The sequence below is a fragment of the Drosophila serrata genome, unplaced genomic scaffold (assembly GCF_035046125.1).
Source record: "Drosophila serrata isolate PLE 108 unplaced genomic scaffold, ASM3504612v1 contig_382, whole genome shotgun sequence".
Taxonomy (NCBI): domain Eukaryota; kingdom Metazoa; phylum Arthropoda; class Insecta; order Diptera; family Drosophilidae; genus Drosophila; species Drosophila serrata.
The window spans coordinates 1,988,369-2,013,594 of record NW_028257280.1 but is presented as its reverse complement, the minus strand read 5'-3'; the positions used below and the strand labels follow the sequence as shown (position 1 = coordinate 2,013,594).

The window sequence follows — 25,226 nt, the reverse complement described above, 5'->3', positions numbered from 1 at the left end:
GGTACTGGGGTATTTTTTAATATTTATGTAAGATTATTTCAATTTTATCGAAGACTGTCCCGATCTCGCTTTTCTTGCCTTCACATTAACATATTTAAACAACACTTTATTAATTATTTTTTTTATAATATTTATTACTTTTATATATATATATATAAGTGTATACATTTAAAATTGTACATTTAATAAGACTCGACTTAATTAACTAAAACAAACAAGACGAAAACAGAAATGTAAGTACAGATTGCATTGGAATAAAATACAAATTGTTACAAAAAGGACACTCAAGCTGCACTTGAAGTGGCCAAAACATAGGAAATCACATCGTTAATGGAAGGAAACAAGCTGCCGCGCTATATAGCAAATATTTATATATATATATATAGCTGCCAGCGAAAATACGATTCAAGCAATTGTCCGTGGCAATTCTCTTGTGAATGCATATTGCACTTATCTATATCTATGGGTTCATCCTTTTTCATACGAAGGGTATATAAAATATATAGTGTGTGTATATATAGTTGCGTTAATTGGGTTGTGTATGTCGTCGTTGTAGCCTACGCATATTGTACAATTTTTGTTTATATCAACATCCTTAAGCAGTTCATTCGTTCCCTTATCCTTACTTGTCTTCTACGGTTTTATAGTTCTTTTTTTTTTGTAACTCACAATCAGTTCCATTTTTCAGTTATGTCTTTGGTGTTCAGTGTTTCTCACTTTGGGATCTTAGTGTCTTTATCTAGCTACCACCGTTCCGGTTTCGGTTCCGTTCCACCACTTTGTTTTCCCCCCCTATTAATGGCCAAGACGTGTCCTCCTTCGACGACTTGGATTCACGTTGGTCCACCTAAAGCAGCATGTCATCATCGCTCTCAGTGAACTCTCCATTGGGCTCCAGCAGCAGGTTGGCCTCCTCGTTGGACTGCACCTAAAGGGATGCAAAAGGGTTAGCTCCTGGCTCCGTCTCCTCCTGGCTGGGGGAACTTACCCGGGAGTAGCGAACCGCCGAGTTGCTGCGCCGGAAGAAGCGACGCACGCGCTGCCTTCGCGCCGGCGAAAAGGCGAATAGTCCCAGGCACGTCACACAGAAGGTTACCGACAAAATGGCCGCCAGGATGGCTGCGAAAAAAGAGACACGAACAACGGGGCGGATGAGTGATGGATGGCAGTGCAATCAGAGCGGGCCAGCTGCACTTACTGCCCACGGAGGCCGTCGGCCCGATGGGAGTAGCCGCCGGATCAGGGCCAGCTGTTGTCGTTGTAGTTGTCGACGTGGCTGCCTTAGTTGGCTTACCCGCTGGCGAAGCCGTCGTCGTTGTCGTGGTGCTAGTGGTGCTGGTGCTGGTGCTGGTGCTAGTCGAGCTGGAGCTACTGGAGCCACCGCCTTGGGCATCCTGCTGGGCCACATCGAGGGAAAGGAACTGGCAGATGCTCGGCGTTCGCTGCACATAAAGCAAATTGCATTGCTGGTCCTGCAAGGAAACGGATTCTTGTAATTAGAAACTTTCTTCATTAAGTGCAAGGAAAATAAATAAATAAATTGATATGGGGGACCGAGGGTGGACATAAATTCCGAGTAAAATACGACGCCCAAACACTTCCACCCCCCCGCCATCCTTGTCCTCGTCCAGTGGCCTGCACAAATTTGTGGCGCAACAACTGCTCGCAGCTTGTTTCCGGCATCCTGGGTCGCCTGGAAAAACCCTTGCTGTGTTCTGTGTTCTATATTCTGCGTTCTGTGTTCGCTGGCAACACTTTCACCCAAAGACCATTTCCGGCGCGACCAGCGACTGCAAAATGAAACAGCAAATGTGCGCATAATTTAAAAACTTTTGCGGCGCAACTGCAGCTGGCAACTGGCAACTGGAGCTCGGCAAAAACGCTCGCCAGCCCCAAAGCTGGCTCAAACTTTCCCGTCACGGCGAGGCGCCGCACCAGACACGAACATGTCCGCGAGGAGAACAAGGTTGGGTCCTTAGTTCGGGGTTGCCAGGAAGCGGTAAAGGGAGCAGCTGGAGCTGTAGCTGCTGGTGGAGGAGAAGGTGATGGAGGGAGCAACGCATTAAAAAGTTTGCAGCCATTTAAAATCCCATTTCATTGAATCGCTAATTTTCCAACAGCGCCTCTGCCAGTAGCAGGACGACGAGTACCAGGAGCCAGTGTACACAGTTCCTTTTTGTTGCTACCCAAAAGTTGTCCTTCGTTGTGTATATATGTATATAGTGTGCTATAATTGCACACATATACACTGGTAGAAAATATTCATTTAAAGGTCTCTCTAATAAACAGAATTATAAAACTAGTTCACGAACATTTTGTAAAGTGTAGCGAAAACTGCTATTTTCCGCTTTGCAGTTCAAGGATTAAAACGTGTTGGGGTTCTTTGGACGATAAGCTGTTTTGCACCCTAGTTTTCCTTTTTTCCTCCTCTGCTCCCAGCTGACCACAACATCTTGTTCGGCTTAACCTGTTGAGCTACTCAGATGTACATATTAGCGCTCTGCTTGGACAAGGAAATGCAAATATTAAAGATCCCAGGGAGTGCGGTGGGTCGAGCAATTAACATCATTGGATGATGCATGCCCATACCCATTCCCAGATTCCCAAAGCAGGGAGGCAGTACGTCGATAGAAATGTGGCATGGTGATTGGGTGACAGAGGCCACAGCCCGCATCTGTGACATGGGAACCCCGTCGGCAATGGCGGCATTTCGAAAGCGTTTGTCGGAGGTGGCAAACAGCTTGCAGCTGGTTTAAATTTGGGTCAATTGCCTGGTGCCACAAATGCAAAATCGAAGCCAAATACAGGCGAGTCCTGGCAGACTGCCTGCCTGACTGCGTCCTGTCTGGCCGGGGTAAAACATAAAACTATCGACCTAGGAAACGGGCACGGGAAATGTTTTCAATCAGCGCCGCTTCCTACGGCGTAATTTTTGCGTAATGGACTACAATGCGCCATGATGGAGTCCTTTTTTGGGGCGGGAGTCGACCTCAAGCACTAATTGCAAAACGTTTTTGGGGTCGGCGGCTAATGCAGTTGGACCTGCGCCACTAATTACGATGCATTGTGCTCGTGAAAATGGGGAAATATTTCAGCAACCTGCGGTTAATTGTCGTGCAAGCAATGCAAACAATTATTAATTAGCTTAAAGAGAATCCAGCCGGCATTAGGTCCATGCTCGGCATGCCCTGCATGCTAATGATGCTGGGGCAGTGCTTTTGGAAAAGCCACAACAAAGTCGGAGTCCTGGTCATTAGTCAAAGTGCTGCAGGCGAATGCAACTTAATTATATTATTACTCCCACAAATACACACACACATACACAGCAGGCGCCCGATAAAGGACCTGCTTTTAATTTAATTTTGCTCCTGCCGACTTTTAGCCTCCTCTAACCACAAGCCAAGGGTCACCTGGTCAATACATGGGGAGGTCACAGCTAACAATGCCTGTATATATCTTGCCAGCTGATCCTGCGTGCCCGGATGACAACAACAAAGCCGCCTGCGACACGAATGAACTCGGGGAAACAAAAGCTTCAACCAGCAGCTAAGAGAAGCTGAACAGGTGAACGGGTGAACACAGGTGAACGCAGGTGAGGGCCTTAGACAAGAAGCAAGCAAGAAATGCAAAGCGAACCGCAAAAACAGAAATATGAAAAGACAAAGGACAAAGACACAGCAAAAAGGGCTGAAAGCCAGAAGAAGATGCACAGGCAAAGCCGATTGCCAGGTGGTAAGCATAACAAAGGACACCTGCCGCACATTCCGTACTCCCTGGGCACCTGCCTAAGTCGCCGCCTCCCCCCCTAAAAACCGCCGCTTCTTGCAAGGTGGCGGCTCTCCTGCGGCAGTTAGTCCGTGTCCCTTTCCGTGTCCCTGGTTGCCCTTTTCCGCAAACATATTTCATACATTCTTACTTTGAAGCCGAGTAGTCCCAGTGCCTTGTGGCGACTCTTTGAGAAAGGACCCACCGACTGCCAAGACTTTTTGTTCGCTTACAAAAATTAAAAAAGGGAAACATGAACAAAAAGATAGGAGGCTAACTTTTGCAAAACCGAAATGCAGTTACCCTTAAAGTTAATGTAGAATATTGCTATGACATTTTTAAGGAAAGAATATATACTAGGGGTATTTAGAGAGCTATTTTTTCAAATTGCATATTTTTCTATTAAACATCATGATATATTCAATATGATATACTTCAGTACACAAATTAACGAAAACAAGAACGGAAATAAACTTATGGATCCCAAGGTTTATATGATGTTATAGTTTGCAATTACATTAATGGGTCAAATCGAAGATTTATCATAACTAAGCTTAAAATATTCACATTTCTTGAATCAATATTTATATGACAATTTTATTGCCAAATCAACTATTAAAATTCTCATAACTAGGTCAAAAAAGCATTAATTTTAATTCGGAAGCCGTTGCAATGTTAGTTTTTATAAGGTTAATAAATCTGCATACTCCATTTAACATTTTTAAAAATTCAAATTTTTGATAAATTTTTTGGTAATTTTAACCCTATAAAATTTAAAAAAAAATTAAAAAAAAATTATTTTCTTCCAAACTCAGCTAGATCGATTTGCCTGTTGATTCTGATCAAGAATATATATGATTTGTAGGGTCGTAAATGATTCCTTCACATTGTTATAACAATCTGACTGGAATTGAAATACCTTACATACACTACTTACATTATATAATATTTTTAAAAAATTGCCTTTTAAACATCTTCTAAGCAAAAATGTTGATATTTGTGAGGTTTATATATTCATTCACACAAATTAAAACGGAAAATAATCTATTTATATATTGGCGTTCGTATTTGTCATTCATTTACAAGAATAAATCTCCTAGAAGATGTGGGAAAACACTCTCAAATATCATTTGAACTAGGCCAGATGAAGTGACGCGTAAGTACATCCCTAGATAACAGAATAGCCATAAAAAGATGCCAACCAATACCACTTAACTGGATTGAAAGTGTCACCTTCGCAATAACAACGCTATAATCCCCGTCTGCAAGGGTATAAAAACAAGAAAAACCTCGTGTTTCTTTGATGCGCATTTGGCAGAGCGCTGAAAAGCGTGCTACACTCTTTGTAATCCTCCAAAGAGCCAAGAACAAGCAACGCCAGATGCCGTGGCTGCTGATTCAGGTAAGAGATTCCTTACTTACAACTATATATATATGTATATATATATATATTTAGTATCCTTGGTACTTACGCTTGAGATGAGACTGCTGCTCTCCGTCTGGTTACTGCATATCAGGCGGATCTGGACGTTCATCGTGCCTGCGAGGGATAACGTAAACGTAATAGGGCATTAGTTTCGAGAGCACTTTAATTAGTTCAAATGAACCCACATTCAAAACAATCTTAACCCTAATAAAAGCGTACAAAAACCAGTAGCAACAGCAGCAGACTCTGGCTGGCTTTCCATTTTTATGGGCCAGACAAAGGCTGGCTTCCCCCACTCACACACACACAGCTGTACAGTATCCTTATCAAAATTTCAAATGATACAGCACAAGGGGTTTGGACCAAAGTGGATTGGGCCTGGACACCGCAAAGTTATCGCATAAAAGCCAAAAATAATTATCACCACAGACGACAACACAGCTCCCAACTGCTTCTGCTTCCCCTTTTCTCCCTGGATTGTCCTGGCATCCTGCAGGGTCAGGCTCTACTGTTGTCGGTCAAATGCTCAGCATGAAATGCGTACATCTCTGGCTTGGTGTGGGGGAATCAAAGCCTCCAGCTTCGGTCGCAAAGCCACACAAAATCTACAACTCGTTGGGATTTTTGGGAAATGTTCCTCTAACGCCTCCTGCTTCTGCTGCTGCTCCTGCTCCTGCTCCTGCTCTGGCCACCCACACATTTCTGGTATCTGCTAACGCCTGTCACTGGGCATATTAAAATTGTCTGATCGCTTGCAGATTGCGCACTGTCGTTGGCCGAAACCAAAACAATGGCAACACAGTTTGTGCGCCACAGAGTTTTAAAATAATTCCATTTTATTACCAAGTCTGAGAGACAATGGAGATGTGTCATAATTAAATCGTCGTCAGTTTTATTTGTCAAAAATAAAAAGTTTTGTTTTTTAATGGCAAAGTTTTAAGTGCCATGCAATGGCTCGAATAAAAATCATTGTGCGAATATAAGGCAGCTAACATGGAGTGGCCCGGGGGAAATCTCGGCACAGGATGTCGACAAACCCCATCCCCCCACACACAGTCTTTCCCACCTGTCTGCTCTGCATGCATTAAATATTCATGCAGTAGTATCACATCTACAAAAATAAAATAAAATAAAAATAAAATCAAGAATGCCGAGAAAAAACAGGAAAAGCTCTAGAGAAAAAGAGAGATTTTCCCAAGTGCAGCAAGATTATTTTACCGCATTATCTCGTAGACAGTTTTTTTTCTCGTTCGCTAGATATATTTTTTTGTATAATTTCAAGCACTTTGCTTGCCTTTTTCATTTCCCCCGCAGACAGACAAAAAGAATCTTAGTTAAAAAGCAAACTACTAAAAAAAACACACAGCGAAAAGAGCCACCACGACAAGTGCCCGAAAATGTCGCAGTTGCAAGAATGGCGTCGCGTATAATAAAAAAAAAGTCAAGAAAAACACTTACATCAAAGGGAACGACTGTGAAATACCCTTTACTCAGTACTTGAGTACTTTAAGATACAAATTTTTGCTACTTGTATTCGAAGATAAATAAGAATGGAAGCTATAAGGAAACTATCTCGATTTCTTTTTCTTCATAATTTTGTTAAGAATTCTGTAAACTATACGATTAAAATTTGTTAAATAATAAATATATAAAACTTTCCCGACTCAATCATACCCGAACGGAATGCTGGCAATAAAACCATGAGTACCAGCGATAAAAGTGGCGTGATAAAATGCCACGAGGATCGCAAGGACGAATGGTGCAGGAAGCGCAATGTCACCGGGCAAAGAAAGTGCATTGGGCTGTACGCCAAATCTAATGCGATTCTCCCGTTTTTCCACAAAACACCCAAAAGCGCACCAAAAACAGAAAAGGGGGAGGGGAAGAAAAAAACCAACGAAAAGCCAGATAGAGAAAGGAAAACAAAATGGCGACAAGGCGCGCATGTTGCACCAGCGGAAGAGGAACCGGACGCGGAACCAGAAACGGAAACGGATGCGACAAGCGACAACGCGGGCTCCTTATCCAGTTCCCTTTCCCCGCCGGAATATGTAAATCGAATTAGCTGCAGCTGCACCGCCAACTCACCTTCCTTGCCGCAATTAGGTGACTCGTGTGTGAAGAATATGTTGACCAGCGACTGTGAATAGTCCGTCATCGCCTTGCGGCGAGCTCCGCAAATATTTACCGACATCTTCGTGGCATTGTAGTCGATCTGAGAGCAGGAAAAAGCCCAGTTAGTAGACCAACCTCCTACCACACGTAGATAGATGCCATTCCCTCTCACCTGAACCTTGCCGTCGTTGGTGAAGTGCGCACTCTTAAAGTTGAAGCGATGGCCCAGTTCGTCGTGGACCAGTTCACAGGTGTCCGCACTGAAGGTGCACTCGTGCGGCGGGCAAAAGATATTCGTCTCCCACTCGAATCTGTAGGTGCAGTCCTCGATTGAACGCAGCACCGGTTGCCCCTAAATGGAGGAGGGAAGGAAAGGTTAGAGAGAACAGCCATTAGGAGCGTGCAAGCAATTTGCAGGTGAGCGGCGAGGTCGTCCTTTGAAATAGTCGCATAAAGACTGTGACCCAGTCAAAGCTGTCCGCACAAATGGCCTATCAGAATCCGATTGCTTCTTGAATGTGTGGGTTCTTTTTGTCTATACACTCGAAGGATTAACTCTAAGTAATAACAAATATATATAGAAATTGTTATCCTTAACTCACACATTTAAATTTTTTAGATTGGAAAGAGTACCGTGTTTTAAAGAAAATCCTTACAACATTGTAAATATCATAGATATAAACAACAAAATAAGGTTCAATTTTGGCATATAATCTTTGATTCCCAATTAAATTTGTAGATACAGTCCTCAATCGAATGTAATACCGGTTGACCCTAAATTAAATAGAAATAAAACCAAAAACTACAAAATATAAGTTAAATAAATTAAATTAGGAAATAAGGATAAGCATGCCAAATAATATATTAAAAACTACACATGCTTTTTGGTTTAATACAAATAATTATTATAGAAATCAAAACTTAATAAGCATAGCAATAACTACTATTATATAATGTCACCCCCAATATTAATCTGCAAAGCAAGCAATTAAATGTATTCGTGTTAATGTTCAGTGCGTGTTGAAAATGTACCTATATTTTTTTTTCCTGTGTACTTACCCGACCCGCACGCATATTGCAATTGAAGAGCATGTGCGTGGACAGCTCCGTACTGTTGTCCGTCGGACAAGGATCGCCCTTCAAGTACAACAACTCGGCGGAGGTACGATTCCTTTGCGACAGCGATACCAGCGGAAATCCCATGCTCTGTGAACGAGACAAACAGAGGGGGTGAAAGTGGTGAAAGGGGCGCTTTAAGCATGCTCGTCGAAAGCGAAATGTATAACTTTATGTCTGAGATTGCGGCAAATAACTCGAAATCCCTGTCTGAGCCATGCACACGTTCCAATGTCGCCTGCTCCTGGCTCCTGGCTGCTGGTTCCTTGTAGCTTGTTGCTATCCTTGTTGCCGGTGTCCAAGCCAAGTAACTCGGAACCAGTGAAGTGGCCGGCACATCGATGCGATGATAACTGGCATGGCCAAGGATCCAGCAGGACATGCCGGTCCGAGTCAGCAGAAACGACAATTTAATGGATAGTTCAATGGCACCGCCCACCCGACAAAAATCAAGCTAGTCCTTCCGGCAATGAGTGTGTATAAATTTATCCTCTTTGTTTGGCAAACATAAAATACAAAGCTTACAGGCGCAAAAGGTAGACAAAGGTAAGTCTGAATAATTTAGTAACATAATTCCTGATATAAAGAGCTAGGATATTATAATATTAGAAACCTCTACACAGGTCATTGTTAATGGCACAAAATTGGGCTTTCAGTTTTAAATATATCCCATAAAGAAAAGCTTTTCATGAGACCTATTCTAATATTAAAATCCGACCAGCTCGTCGCCTGTGCAGCTGTTGCTGGCCACCCCTATCGATGGAGCTCGCTAACTGCTGCTATTGGCAATCAGGCAGCTTAAACGCTGCCAGCTATCCAACTAGCCGGCCAACGACGTGAGCTTAATGCGCAAAAAGCAGGGATACCCAACGATTCCGAAGGATAACAGGGGGATGCAAGGGAAACCCGCTTGGAGGCAAGTGCATTGGCGTTCGAGTGGCACAAGATTTATGCTCGGGTCAACAAGGTCGATGGCGGCGGCAAGCGTTGCACATGTTGTCGTCTCATCTTAAACGTATTAGTGGCAGAGGGTGCTCCAGTTTCCAGTTTTCAGTTCCAGGTCCAGACCGAGTTCCGACTCTGAACCGAACTCATTTCGTATGCAGCTCAGGCGATGTTTTAGCAGTTTGCTCTATTATTTATTGCTGGACGTTTCACTGGCGGATCGGATCCTTTGAAAATCCATTTGAAAATCAAAATCGCAGCTAATGCGCCATCAGCAAATACACAACGACTGCCGTCTGACCTTCAGTATCCGGCAGGCTCATTAGCATCGAGAGGTATCCTTGGGGTTCGGGGTTGTAATGGGGAATATATGGCAGATCAGGGGGACTCCCTTTGGCGCCGGCTTACTGACTTAGAACACAGGCAGGCAGGCAGGCACAGGACACACAGCACAGTAAGTTTCGCCAGTAGCTCTCGCTGTGCAAAATTTATTGAAAAACTTTCTTATCGCATTTGAACAAGCCAGTAACTTCTCTGTGTATGTGTGCCAGTGTGCGTGCGCCAGGATATTTGTGATTATTTTTTTTAAGTTTCGCAAAACTTTCCTCTCCAGGATACCAGGGACAAATAACAAAAAGAAGAGAAGAAAATTCCAGCGACGACTGGCTGGCCAGACCGAAAGTAACTTAATTGTTTGCAGATACAAATAAATGAGTTGAACAAAAAAAAAGCGAAAAAGAAAGCACAAAGGACACGGGGCAGGACAGGGCAAGACAAGGCCAAGCTAACAACAAGGAGCTGAGGAAAACAAGAAGAAAATCTTGACTTGATTGTTGGAAAATCTTTTGGCTCGGGCCAAGGGAAACAAATCGAAACTTTAATGCGCTGCTGCTGCGAGATTAAAAGAACTGTTTGGGATTCTCAAAAGGATTTCAGGACACGACATTTATTTAGGTTGCTCGTTCTAATTAGTGGGCAGTCCATAAGGAAGGGAGTGTATCGTTAACCTTAAGTTGTTTCCTTGGCTTGAGATAGGAATGTATTCTTTTCTAAAAAAACATTTGGAAAAAGAAAAATGTGTAAGATAAGAAAAGAGAGAGATTAAAGAAATTGTTTTGCTATCTGAAAGGACTTTTGGATTAAGAAATCTGTCGGAAGTACCAAGAAATAGGTATTAAAAGGTGTTGGATAATATATAAAAACTTAACTTTTCCATATTTCCCTCATTTAAATTTCCTAAATATCCCCCTAGTATCCAATACACATACACTTTTCTAACCCAAATCGAATATTTTTTTGTGGAAAACAGAATGACAAAAAGAAGAAACAAGACCATGCTCGAGTTGAGAAGCAATAAAGATTTCTGCTAGTTCAGCGATTCACTAGGAACATGCCAGCGGACATGGCGACCGTTCCTACCCCTACGTTGCTCATCCGCCCTGTGGCCTGATCGGCATTCAACCTACCAACCTACGAGAAAGCCATGAATGGGAGGCCGACGCGGCCACAACAGGCATGACATTGAGGGACAGGACAATAACTGGGATAACAATAAGCACAATGGCAGGCAGGCTGGCAGGCAGGCTGGCAGGCAGGGAGGCAGCAGGAGAAGGACGAAACGGGACTGGACAGTTGGGGACGAGTTATGCCCAGCATTGTGGAGCTGCTGGCAAGGCATTCAGCTGTTTGCACAACAATTTGATCAATTTCATTATTAATCCGATTTGATGGGGCGCAGACCCCCGACGGCAGCCATTTTGACGATTTTGTGGTTATTGTCGGAAGTGCAAATGCAAATGCAAATGCAAGGGGACAAGGAGCTGGAGATGAAGGCAGAGCTGGAGATGTAGATGGAGATGAAGCTCGAGCTTGGTCGGGGTAATGGGGTTGCCATTGTCATGCTAGTCACATGCCCGTTGCCAAATTTGCACTGGCACAAGTCAAATGCCGCCATCGAGTTGACAATGGAGTCGCTGCATGCCAATGAATTGACTCGCACTCGCAGTCGCAATCGGAGTCGCAATCGCAAATCCTTAGGGAATACCCAGAGAAAATCAAACGTGTCGCTGATCCGGCAGGGCTTCCTTCGAGTCAAGCGCCAATGGCGACAAATGTCTGCAGTGGCAATCGCTTAACCCTCCAGGGACCAACTAATATGTATGATATTTTAAAGGAATTTATTTAAATGTAAACCATTAAATGCCAAGACTTAAGGTATACTAATGTCGCGTAAGTCTTTTAAACGATTTAAGATGGTTCCTGAATGTATAGATTAGATAATGTATACATGTAAATATTTGATGGAACCATTAATGGGTGTAGCGAAACATGATTCTAGCAACATTTGCCGATTTTTGTCAACCTTTCGCCCTGTTTTATAGTTCTTATAAATCCTAGCACAATTGGATTTATAAAAATCCAAAACAACGAAGTATTTATTAAGGTATTAATCTTTAGCTTTATATAGATTAACTAAGATATCATAATTTCCCTTGTACAATATATTAAGCGTTAGAAGACACCCTGGCACAGTGGGTTAAATATAGCTTCTCCCACAGGATTCAGGCAATGCTTCTTTCCATTGTAGCTGGTTAGCCTGGGGATATATGCAATGGCAGCACATTAAAATATGTGCATGCGATAAGGGGCTGAAATGGGGGATTCAATGGATTCGATGGAGTTGGAGATGGGGTTGGGGTTGGGGTTGGGAATGCCAAGATGCCACTGCAAATGCAGGCGACAACGTTCGACAACTGCCAATGAGTGGGCGTGGCAGAGAGGCACCCAAAGCCATCAGTATGGGTTGAGTTTTTCTCCTTTTTGTTCACTCTTTTGGAGGACAGAGAGGAGAATGGGGTCCGCTCAAGTGCGCGTCAGCAGCTACGAGCAGCACATTTCCGTTTCCGCACACGAAATGCTCTGAAAACGAAGCATTTTCAAAATGCAAAACGTGGCGCAAAATGTCAACAGGAATGGAGGGACCAAAAGCTACACTTGAAATATTAAAATATATAAATATGAATTGCGGGGACACACTGATGTGGGGGGCTAGCCTGTTTATTCAAAAATAAACGGACTTCTGTTGAATTTTAAATCAAAAAATATAAAATTAGAAGAATTTTTATAGATAATATTATTTCTATATTGAATGAAAAATAAATATGAAGATTTCAGGACAATAGCAAAATTTAATTTAAATTCGAACTAGAAAATAACTTTTTTATGATAACAAAATAAATATTATTTGTTAGGTAATTTTTTTTTTGCAGTGCAAGCGATTCATGGCCAGCGGAGGCTGTCTGTAGCGAACGTCGACTACAAAAATAAAGCAATAGAATTTTTATAAAAATATATTTTTGCCCCGAATGCGTTATTTCTAGGCCAACGGCATGCAAACAAAGCCGATGGCACTTTAAGCCACCATTACCATCACCACCACCGCCATTGCCACCCATTCGGGCCATCTAGAGTCGCCTCCTGCCACAGGAAATGCTTTACAGAGCACGTCGCCGGTAGGCACACCCCCCTCACACACGTATACGCACACATGGCACACATGGATGCTGCTGCTGCTGGCCGCTAAAAGCTGTTTTTACAGATATTTTACCCTCGCTCTTCCCCCATCCAGCCGCATTTTGCCATTTCCTTCCGTTCCGTTTCGTTACGTAGCGCGACGTTACGTTGGCTGACCTTACGTTATGCTCACATATTTCACTCGCGTGCTGCCTGCCACAGGAATCCCCTTCTTGCCCCCACCCGTTTTTACAAAGCACAATTTAGGCCAGGGGCTGCACCGTACGGTTTTTTAGGGGGAATATTTCTCGTTATACCATTGCAGGGTATTTTAACGCTATAACACTGTGAATAAGTCATTTCCGACCCTATAAATCATATATATTCAACAGCCGAGTCGATCTAGCTATGTCCGGGAAAATGTATATTTTCAAAATTGTTTAAAGTTTAAAAGGGGTTAGTTACATCGTTATAATTTTGAAAAGTTGATAAAAAAATTGAATTTTTAAGTGTTAAATTGAGTATGCCGATTTGTAAACCTAACAAAAACTAACCGAGGATAGCTTTCCTATTTTAAATTAATGCTTTTTTGCCTTAGGTATGAGTTTATTAAGATTTGATTTTTAGACAACATTTTAATACAAAAATATTGATAAATATCGACTCAAGAATGGTATTTTAATTGTAGTCAGAAGCGTAAAACGCAGTGAAGCAGTCATTTCCGACCCTATAAATCATTGTGCTAGTCGATTTGTGCTAGTTTTGAAGATAATAATTTTGTTTTCATTTTACAAATTTTATAAGGGGTTAGTTACATCGTTAAAATGTCAAAAAAAAAAGTGGATAAAATTTGTAATTCCTTAAAAGGTTATATTGACTATGCAGATTTATTAATCTTACAAAAACGAACAGAAATTCTTTCCAAATTTAAATCAATTCACTTTTGGCTTAGTTATGATATTTGAAAAAGTGTGATTTTCCCCCAAAAACAATATACAAAATTATTGACCTAAAGTCTATATAATGGACATATTTTATGTTTTCTTGACTGAAGGAGTCATTTCCGACCCTATAAATCATATATATTCTTGATCAGAATTAGCAGGCGAATCGACCTGTGCTAGTTTTGATGATAATAATTTTTTTCAATTTTTTTCAAAATTTTATAAGGCCAAAAATGACCAAAAATTTATCAAAAATTTGAATTTTTTAAAATGTTAAATGGAGTATGCAGATTTATTAACCTCATAAAAACTAACATTGGAACGTTTTTAAAATTAAAATTAATGCATTTCTGAGCATGTTATGAGTTTTTTAAATTTAATTTGTTGCAAGAATTATCATATAATATCGATTCAAATAATGCAAATATTTGAAGCTTAGTTATGATCGATTTCCGGTTCGATCTTTTGAGTAATTACAAACTGCAAGGGTATAAATACTTCGTCTTCCCGACGTTAGTTTCCTTTGGTTGCTTGAAAAATATACTGCTTTTTCATTATCGAATATATCTTAATATCTTTTCTAAAGTTTTCAAGTGCTAGTAAAGAGAGTTCATATAATAGCTTTCCAAAGTCATTAAAAATTTCAAATATATCCTGTACACAAAAACATATTCAACGTTTTAGAGGCCCCCCCTGAATGCACCACTGCCTGGGAACCCCTACTTAACTGCCCCCCATCGCCTCGTTCTTCTAGCGAACTCCAGCGCATTGCCATTTCCAACGCGTACGTGCTTATTTTTTAGCAACTTGAACAATGTTTTTGCTCCCGGGAAATTTGTGCAGCTTGTGATAAAAGTTGAAGCCGGAAGGTGCCAGTGCGAGGGGATGGATGGATGAGTGTATGAGTGTGTGTGTTGCGCGGCCTTTTGGCCCCGGAAAATACGGAAAATGCGCTAGAAAGATTGCCTTTTCCTCACACCACCCCCTCTCTTGGCATGCATCCATTGTCGCATGCAATTATTGTGCTGATTGAAGTGGGGCGAGTGCGGTGAATGCGGTTTAGTGGTGGCTTGCCCCACCCGGGAACTTAGCGAAGGAACCTAATAATTCATTCTACTTTCGTCTAAAAACAAGCGGGCATTAAGCCGAAAAGAAAGGCAGCTAAATGCCACGAAGGACTAGAAAAAAAGAGGAAAAATAATATGGTTTAATAAAATAAAAATACCTAAGAATTATGAACCGAAACCAAGTTAAATAATACAAAAAAATATACCTAATTCTCTCTTTAGATGATAATAAATGATAAATATAAGCTGTTCACACATGAACACGTATATATAAGAAAATTATGTAAAAGGATCGAGCCGCAGCACTGCACTATTTAGCGTCTGCATATATATATATACATAAACGCTTATCGGACAATAAAACATAATTATACCTGCGATGCAATGGGACCTCCTGCGAGTGGTCACCACACGTTTGTATAGATAAGGATATCGGGCAGCGGAAATTTCCCGCTTGTACCTGAGTGGGATTACCTAAAAATAAGTCTATGCGATATTCATGTTAGCCACCTAAGCTAGGACTTTAAGAAAATAAAATCAGTTTGAAATTATAACTCAGCAAATGAAGACGTGATTTATTTGACATAGCTCTTTCATAAGCTAAACGTTAAAGCAACGCAATTCTAACCTTGTTTGTGATAATTAATGGCTATATAAATTGATTTAGAGTGATTAATAATTCAATAAATATATGACGAGTCAGTCTCTTAATTCAAAATTGCTTCTAAGATTTTGCATGTTAATAAATATTCATAATCATAACACATTATAATTATCCTCAAATTGCAGCAATTTTTCAATTCTGCAAACCAAAATAAATTAATTTCATTTTAATTACAATCCATATTAACAAAAATTAAAAAAAAAAAACAAGTATAACCTAATCCCCGATTAGGGATAATAATAAATTCTAAACACATTTCATTAGGCGTGCAATGATTTAAAAAAAAGAACGGGGCCCGCATTAAATCAGCACTAGACCTTATTTTTTCCACTCTCGTTCATGTGTGTGTAGAATGGGTTAATGGAAAAATGTATGAATTATTGAATCTAGCCAAATCCCCACCAATTATCCCATTCATTTGCAAAAGATTTGGCCCGGACGGTGCTTGGCAGCGTTTTTTGGCCATTTTGTGGCCCGGGGAGAAATCTCGTTTCAAGCAGATTTCATTGCATACTTTTGTGGGCTTAAGTATTTAGGCACCGGACTCGACAGAGTTGGCCCCAAAAACTGGACAGGATTCGGACCGGCGGCCAGTGGTCGGTCCATGCTCAGTGAGGAGATTTTTGGCATTAAACAACTTTTGGCCGCTGTCAACGGCAGACAGTGGGTGTCCGCATTCGCAGCCCAATCTGAATCAGAACCCCGGACCAGTCCCAGTTGGAGGCGCCTCTTAATGAAGCAAGCAAATAATCCACACTGGTCAGACCCCCCCCCCTGGGAATTACGGAAGCTGGCCGTACCGAGGGGTCGGAAAATTGAGGTTGAGCGAAGCTTAGCAATTAGATTGCTGCATATTTAATGCATGAATGGCGCCACAATTTTGGGCATTTGACCAAACGGCCACGGCGACGACGACCATATTGAGGCGTTTATGAGGTGGACGAAAAGGCGCACCGAGATGGTGTGGCAGACTGAGGGCTGAGGGCTGGCTGGCGTAAATTACGAGCGATCCCCTGGGCTCCCCTGGTTCCACTCATTGGATACACATGCATGCAAAGAGTTTTAAGCACATAAGCGGCTTTCTTTCACGTGGCCAGCACACTCTTACGCCGCCCTTTGAGGCCTTTCCTGAATCTACCATGCATGCACACAGTTGAGGTCAAAAATATAACCCAAAGGTTTGGGGGGATTCTGTGTTATAGAATATCATCATATTTGCAAGGAGAGTTTTCGAGAGAATTCGCCAAATAGGTAACATTTCACTCAAAGTTCGGAATATGCGCTCTAAGAACGAAAACTGTTCTCTACGGAACCATAAAAGATATATAAAGAGACAATAGCATGCCCTTTTAGGATCCTTTCGGAGGATCTTAGTTATTTATATTCCTAAAACTGTAAGAATTAAAGTCATTAATTACTTTCTTTAAATTCTATTAAATATAATGCTGTACTCCTTGATATTATTATCCTGACCTCTCCTGTACATTTATGCACTCTCTATCTCCTAAATGTATGTATGTATGTGAGTATATGAGGAGGTGGTACTTACACGCTCCTCCTCGGGGGCGCCATCGGCCGTCACTTTGGCCATGCAGGCAGCAGATCCGCCGGCACAGCCTAATTGGTATTTGGGCACTAATGGACGGCACACATTCAAAAAGAACTGCAAAGAAATAAAAAAGAAAGATGGGAGAATGAGGACAGGACAGGAGTAGGATTGGTCGTGATGATGATGATGGTTTGAGTTGAGCAAAGACAAAAGGCAGCAAATTACGGGCCAGCTCGGTTCCGGGGGGAAATCAAGGGACTATTCCTGCTGCTCTCCTGCTCACCTTGGTCGCTTTGGGCACCAGGTGCTCCATGCCGGTGGGCAGCTCCACTCGTGCCTCGTAGTTGTCGCTGTCGCTAATCAATGGCGTTAGATCGATCAGCTCGACGCCACTGCTACCCAGTCCCTCCGCGGTGTGGTCCACATAGATGGGGGCCTTGCACTTAATCGGCTCACGGCAGGCAAGCGGCGTCTGATATTGGATCAACAGCTGGCAATTGGAGTCCTCAATTATTTTCAAAGAGTCACCGCCTCCAGTTCCAGCTCCAGCTCCAGCTCCCGCATTGTCCTTGGTGGCATTGTTCGCACAGACAAACTCGATTTTCGTCGACCAGCGGCTGCTGCCTCCCGCCGCTGAGGGGCACTCGGCACCGTCCTCGTAGAGCAAATAGAGCGAGCCGCTCTGATTGAATCTCAGCTGCGAGTTGAAGTTGCCCAGGCTGATGGTTGTGGCATTCTGTTCGTAGCAGGCGCCTGCAAGTGCACGGAATCATGAGGAGAACGGATCAATGGAGGGCTTCCACGGGCAAGCGCCAAAAAGTCAGAATGAAAAACAAAGGCCATCTCAAAGGCAAACAAAAACATGAACATGGTCGGCGAACGCTGGCCAGAAAACTCTTAACCATTTACTAACTACACTGGGAAAAAAATACAAGTTTCAAAGAGATTTGCCAATAAAAAAGAGAATATTAAACAGCTTAAGGAAAGGTATTGTAATGAACCATTAAGAACCATCAGCTAGAAGAAAAGTATTATTATAAACCATCAAGAAAGTATAGCAAGTATAGATCTAGAATGGTTCTTAATTTTAAAATGTAAATACCCGAAAGTTAAAAATTGTAAATAAATTTCTCTTAGTGCAAGAATAGGGATAAGCAACAGCAGAAGGAGTAAAAGCGACAGGACATCAAAGACGAAATTAATTGTTCTCGTTGTTTGTCAACTTGCAAGGCGTTTTTTTCGCACATCCCCATCCAAGAGAGTGTCCAAGCAATTGGAATGCTTTTAGTCTAGCCAGGACTAGGCAGTAACAATGGACTCCACAGCACAGCACTTTGGCATAAATGGCATTGTGAATTTACATCGATTTCCAGAGCTCTGTCGCAACGAATTTAAGATTTAATTGCCTAAAAATAATATTAAGTTGTTGGCAGAACTAAAGCCGGACAACAACTGACAACTCAATTTTGTGGAAATAAACAGAATCTACGCCATTCTCGAATCCCAGCACTTGTCCTTTCTGGCTCCCTGCATTTCAATCTTTCAATCTTCCCTTTTCACTCGCAACCCCAACAATTTTGAGCCACGTCAGTCACATTTGCCGGATTTTGATTGAGCGCCCTAGAGCAGACAGCATTGTGATTGTGATTTGACTAGAGAGTATGGTAATTTCAGAGCCCCTTCTGCACCCTGCCTCCATCCTGCCTCCTTCGCCATTTTTATACTTTATTGCAGACATCGGACAAACACATATATATGCAGGATCAAGAGCCATGACCAACAACGAGGAGATATACAAAAAACAACCGGAGAAACGAAGAGAAAAAGACCAATTGAGGTGGCTTTTGGCAAATCGAAAAAGAAATCGACTGTCAACTAAATTGATAAATGGCATTCTGGGGCTGGGCTGCGTGACAATATATGTACATACGTTCGTCCGTATATTCCAGTGTAAACATGTATGGGCAAAACAGGTCCTGCCCGAGTCCTGTGAAAGCATGCAATTGAATTTAGCAGACCATCAGCCCAGAAGAGCAGAAGACATCCTCTAAGGATTTATTTGTACAGCTGCGGTCGAAATGCAATGTCTTAAATGTCACTAAGATATCTTTAAATGGAAAGCCAAATGTAAGAACTCAGGAACTTCTCATACATGAATGATTTGAACTGTTTTAAAATACTGAATTTAATAATATATCATTTCTGATTTGTTATCTTGTTTAATACGTATTTGCCTTGTATCACTATTATTATGTACCCTGCTGTGCTTTACAGCAAACGCAGGATGTATTCTTGTCCTTGTACACCTTGGGTGAAAATCATTTCCTTGTCTAGATTATCCAACGAGATTGACCTGGTCGGAAACACACAGAAACACACACACCCCCGTAAATTGAATCCCAATGCAATCTCGGCTCAAAGCAACCTCGCAGCATTGCGGTCATGAAACAAAACATTGTTTAAATTCCGCCTATTGCTGAGAAGGGTTAAATATAAGGAGCTGACTTTGTGGCATTGATAAGGCAAGTGAGCACGGGGCACGGGGCACGGAGTACGGTATGCCGCAAAAATATTTCAGGGCAAAAAGCGGCGACTGTAAATGGCTGAGAAGGAGACCCGGGAAAATTGAATTTCAATAAGAAAACAGCCAAGAAAGGGCCGAGCCAAGTAACCCTAAAAACATTGACCATCAGCCGCCAGCAGCAACAAAAAACAAAATATAAAAAAACGGCCGAGCGAGAAAAACAAATATAAAACGATTTAGTAGCTCCAGTAGCCCTTTCTCCCGACTCCCAAATGCCACTTGAATGGCGCATCCAGGCCAAACAGCTGGCGGCAAGTGTTAGTTACGGCTGCAGAATCGGGAATGGAGAATGGAGAATGGAGGAGGGTTTGGTTTTTGTCCAGTCCTGGCCAAATTGAATCTGCCCGCCGGGCAGCACTGCCAACACAAATAAGCTGGGAAACAAGAGAAAACCAGAGCCACACATAAAAAGGAGTAAAATACGTAAAAACATTGAAATAAGAAATTGAAAATTATAAACAAACCAGCAGCTCAAGCACAAAAGTGCGGTGCCATTGAGATTTGATACTTTCCAGAAGTTGCAATTATCTGTGACACTTGAACCCCTGCACTAAAAAGGTAAAATAACTTATCTGTAAAATCTTTCCGAATTGAAATTAATGCTTATTTGGCTTAGTTATGATAAAATACCATTTACACCAGTGCGTATACGTAATTTTCCTTTGGGACTACTACAAAGCATATAATTCAATTTTAAATTTAAGTTTTAAATATAGCATAAAGTTGTTTAAAAACAACGAGTTACTCTTACAAATTTGACGTGTTAAGGAGTAATTTCCGACCCTATAAGTCATATATTATATAGTTCTATGTTTCTATAGTTTTGCAGGGATATATAAACTTCGGCTTCCGGGAGCTGGTTTCCTTTCGATTTAAAACTTAAATACAAAATTTGTTAATAAAGTTTCCTGTACGCTGCGATGCCAAATATAATTCTCTAAAACTTTGCAAACAAGAACTCAATTTGCTTAGACAATTATGTTGACAAGCAGCAATTAAATGAAGCCTGCATCATCATATGCATAGCTGAAATTCCCGCAGCTGCCTCCCCACAAAAAAATGCAATTTGCAACGGCTCGCCATAAATAAATATAAAATGCAGAACAAAAACGCAAATGAAAATTACACAAAATGACAGGGCAACGCATGCTGCATAAGCAATTAACGGCAGCAGTAGAAGGCGGGATTTTATGGGTCCTGTTTTGGGGGCGGGCAAGTAGGGGGCGCGGCCATAACTCACTCGCAGGCCAAAGGGGCCAGGACCAGGCACAGGGCCAGGCCACTGCCAAATGCCTTCAAATATTGAATTCAACTATGTAAACCAGGAGATTTTAATGCCCCGCACGGTGGCGTAGCTGAATATTGGGGGATTGGCCGGGCGGCAGCAATATGCCGTCTGCCAGTGTCAGCTGGGCGCCAAATACCGACCAGCGGCAGCGCTGTTTGGATGCACAGAGAGAAAAATATAGGACCAGGTTAGATATAAGAGGTCTGCACAACCTCAGTTTTCTTTAATTAAAGTTCTGGTTTAATTAAACTTAACGATTTCGAGTAAATTGTATGGTAACAATACTGTTGAGCGTTCTAAACTTGTTTACATACAGGGGTTACATAGGGGTTATAACTCGTATAAATCGGAAAAAGTTTAATAAACACTATATATTATATAATATATATTATATATAACATAAATATTAAATATAACATCTAATTAACCCCCACTATATGTATAAGCAATTATTTCTCTGTGTGCATGTGAGCGCCAGCTTGTTTACAAAAGCCCTGCCATGTCCTACGCCCCAATTCCGCGCTCGCGTGTGTGTGTGCGTCTGCTATTTGCCTAACAAATGAAAATTTCATGTAGGTCCCAGCCTCATGGCCTGGACATCAGCTTGCCAAAAGGGAGCACACACTTATTTATTTGTTTAGGCCCAGCAGTGGGGCCATGATATCTCCACCCCGCGAGCGAGAGAGAGAGCCAGCCAACCGAAAAGGACGCGCAAACGGATATGCGTCTGCAGTCAACTGCGAATGCAGGACACCCCAAAAGGCACACCCAGATACACAGACACACAAAGAGCCGCGCTGCGTGAGCTGAACTCCATGGATACCAGACACGTTTCGCATGCCAACAGCCCACATCGGCAAAAGTTGTTATTTGCCACGGCGAAAGAGAGCCCCATGTCCCCCATTTGTTGATGTTGATGCAGCGCATACAAAGTAAATAAATAGGAAAAATATCAAAGCTGCCGATGTGCAGGCATTATATGCTATATAGCATAAGATTATGAACTGGAAGGGCAAATCAGAATGTTTGCAATGATAGAATACTCTGGTAAAGGTCTAAGGGAAAGGGTATATTTACTGATGAATACTATCTCCAATAATTAAAATTGAACGCATAACTCTAAACCAACATTAAAATACATATTTTAAAGCCTCTCATTTAAATTTCTCACCCAACAGAATATCAGGTATAAAACCAAATTTAAATAGAGCATTTTAGAGCCGCCAAAAACGTTCATTCTGCTTATTATTGACGTTGAAAAAAAATGTAAATTGAATTTTCACGTGGAGCGAACGGATGGATGAGGCGGAAGGCGACCCCGGCTAATGGTCTAACCACCTAGCCTGCCTGCCTGCATATATACACAGGCAAACTCGTAAATTATGTAAATATATGACGGACCACATCACAGATCTAAATCATTATCATCATACCCAGGCTTTAGCACACAAACACACTAACCCACACGAGTGTGCGTTCATATTTATGGACATACGTTGAGGGGACCTACAAATAGCCACTCGTGTGCGATTTAATGGAAACCGGATGAAATGGTCAACACTTGACCGGCCCCTCCCTTCTTTTTTTTGCATTTTCCTCCGGTTACCAAGACGATTATGGCCATGAGTGCCACTCGAGCGGAAGAGCAATAAAAAATCACTAATCCCGCTTAACTGGAGTTGCCGAGTCAAAAAATGGTTTAAAGCTTTGCCTGGTTACGACTTCCCTGCATGGAAGCTCTTTAATTACGACTCTTTTACGGCAAATAAGTTTCGCGTTGGCACTTAAAAACTTGTATTAATATCCGAGGCCGCAAATGGCCGACTTACCGCCATTTTCCTGGCAGGGGCTCCCAGCGTGGGCGCACACTGCAATTGTATAGTTTCTGCCATCCTTAATCAAAGTGCGGTCTGGCTTCGAGCTCAGCGGACTGAGATCCAATCTGTTGAGAGGAGAGTGGGTGTGGGCTTAGAGTGGAGTCATTAGGCTAAACGAGGGGCAGCACTCACAGCTCATTTGTGGCCGTGAAAGCCGTACAGGGTTTGAGATCATTGCAGGCCAGCGGCGTGACAAAGTTGAACTGGTAGGTGCAGGAGTCCGCTCCGAGGCCTGCGTACTCGGGATGGGCATTCTGCAATAGAATTTCGGGATATTATAGATAGAAACAGGATAGTTTTTAGGAGTTGCTTAACAAGATAACAGATACTACTCACGCGTATAAACTTGTCACAGCTGAAGTAAATGACACTGGTATAGTTAACGCTGGAATTCTTCGCGCAGGGCGTTGGTGACTCATGCCGGAGCAGAAGCTGCCCGTTTTCGACCACTGGACGCGACTGTACATTTCCGAAATTGATGAAACTATGGAAAGAAGCATTTCTAAAGTGCTCTAACAATATCCAACCAAGACTCACCGCTGCTTTAGGTCCTTGGCTTTAGGATTGAACAGACATACGCTGCTGCCTGGAGGACACATGCTGTTTTCACCATAGAGAACAGGCTTACAGACATTGATCACAAAAACAGCGTCCTGACGATTGCTGGTGCGATAGTTACTATCACTCAGAGGCATCAAATCAAAGGTTCCATTCGACTTGTTATCCCGTACGCTGCAACTATTCGATTGAAGGGCATCGGGAATGCGAAGGCAGGCCAGCGGGGTCTCATAGGAAATGTAGAAGGAGCAGGCGTCGTCAGACTGCAAAGGTTTAAAGGATTATCATTGATGAAGCCACATAATCTAATCCAAGACCTTACATAGGACGTAACATGCATGGGCTGGACATCTATGGTGTAGTCGCAGCTTAGCATTACATGAAGCTGATAGTTGGGTTTGTCGGCTGTGCCATTTTCACACTTGACGCCGCTCTTGTACTCCAGATACATCTTGCCATTCCTGTAGAAAAGCTCATGCTGGCGACCTAATCGAGATAACAACAGGTAAGGTTTCGAAGAATATTTCTTTAATTTGTATTGAAACTCACCTAGAATGTACTCCTTGCCCTGTTTCTTAAGGCAGGCTGCCACATTGCTCTCACCATTACAGGTTCGCGAAAGATTTCCGCATATATTAAACTCGAATTTATCTCCGGAAATTCTGGGACTTTCCACAACATGACCCAGATCCGAGCGGAGGCCACTAAAGTCAAAGGTACTGCCATATATGGGTTCCTTAATTTTGCATTCCTGAGTGGAAAATTTCTAAAGAAGAAAAAGGAAAGCTTTTAATTTAAAATATGCCAGATTTAAAACCCCCAGAAAATCATTTGTTTCTTTGTGAAAAACATGTTTTATATATTTGTCAAAGCTGAAGACTTTTGTGGTTCTTATCTCCTTATAACTTGGCTGATTGATTTCGTCCAACAAAGACTGGAACCGATAACCGCTTGTGCGTGCGTTTGTGTGTGGGTGGTAAACATGCACTTGGAATCCCAATAACAGGGTCTTGGCCAAAATGGCAACAAGTGCGCAGTGCCAAACACGAAACGAAAACAAACAAGCGGCGCCTCCGAGCCGCCCAGCGCCCCACATTGGCCCTACGCCGCCCACAGCCCACTGCCCACCGCCCACCGACCGCCCACTTACCAGCTGATCAACTGCGTCAGCGGCATAGCTCCCGCGGCAGCATAAACACACCAACAAAGAGAGGCAAGCCAGCCACTGCAAAGACAATAAATAACAAGGAATTTCTAGAAATTCAATATACGATAAAGGGAAAAGATGATCTCACCCGGTGTTTGTATCCGCGACTTGCAGTCGCCGGGGTATCCTTTTCTCCGCTGCAGCGCATTTTGTCACCTGCAGGTTCTGCCGAAGCACAAAGAATGATTGAATAGTCCGAAGGCAGAGTTTGTGTATTACTAACTCCCCCTTAAGATTAGCACTTTTTCGCACACAAAGCACTTTTATTGTCCTTATCAGAGGCAAACAGTTTATTTTGAGAGAGAGCCCCAAGTGCGTTGTTGCAGTTTGTTATTGCTTTTTCCAATGGCTCTCTCGCTTCGATTTTTCAACCGCCCCCTCTTTTTCTGGCCAGGAGGAACGGAGCAGCAACAGTATCTTGGCGCCTTGTTACACGACAGGCTAAACGCCAAACGAAAACAATAATCACCGCACTATTATTAATAATATTATTATTTTTTGCGGCTAATTACCTGGCCAAAAAAAGAAACAACAAGAACAACGGTAAAGTAAGCAACAGCTGACCAGTGTTATCGTCAGTGGTGTCATTTTTTCGGAGCAAAAAAAGC

The 25,226-nt window shown here is 42.3% G+C and overlaps 1 protein-coding gene across 7 annotated transcripts; it reads right to left on the bottom strand.

Annotated features, from left to right (window-relative positions):
* Positions 1 to 113: 113 nt before the first annotated feature.
* Positions 114 to 25,221, bottom strand: Lerp (lysosomal enzyme receptor protein). Of its 7 annotated transcripts, XM_086840277.1 has the most exons (19): positions 25,131 to 25,189; positions 24,842 to 25,059; positions 24,707 to 24,783; positions 24,562 to 24,636; positions 23,961 to 24,177; positions 23,734 to 23,897; positions 23,391 to 23,674; positions 23,190 to 23,337; positions 22,986 to 23,107; positions 22,806 to 22,918; positions 17,388 to 17,857; positions 17,105 to 17,218; positions 8,366 to 8,512; positions 7,479 to 7,658; positions 7,280 to 7,406; positions 5,238 to 5,305; positions 1,199 to 1,472; positions 989 to 1,119; positions 114 to 928 (listed from the first exon to the last, which is right to left on the bottom strand). In XM_086840277.1, the coding sequence occupies exons 3-19, from the start codon at positions 24,764 to 24,766 to the stop codon at positions 848 to 850; spliced, it is 2,775 nt and encodes a 924-aa protein (XP_086696403.1). In that variant the 5' UTR covers positions 24,767 to 24,783; positions 24,842 to 25,059; positions 25,131 to 25,189; the 3' UTR covers positions 114 to 847. The 7 variants fall into 7 exon arrangements, 6 of the variants coding, with proteins under 6 accessions (XP_086696403.1, XP_020811995.2, XP_086696405.1 ...); XR_015273333.1 differs by having other exon boundaries at positions 1,295 to 1,472; positions 7,479 to 8,080; positions 24,707 to 25,059; positions 25,131 to 25,204; XM_020956336.2 differs by lacking the exon at positions 24,842 to 25,059 and having other exon boundaries at positions 25,131 to 25,221.
* Between the last annotated feature and the right edge of the window lie 5 nt (positions 25,222 to 25,226).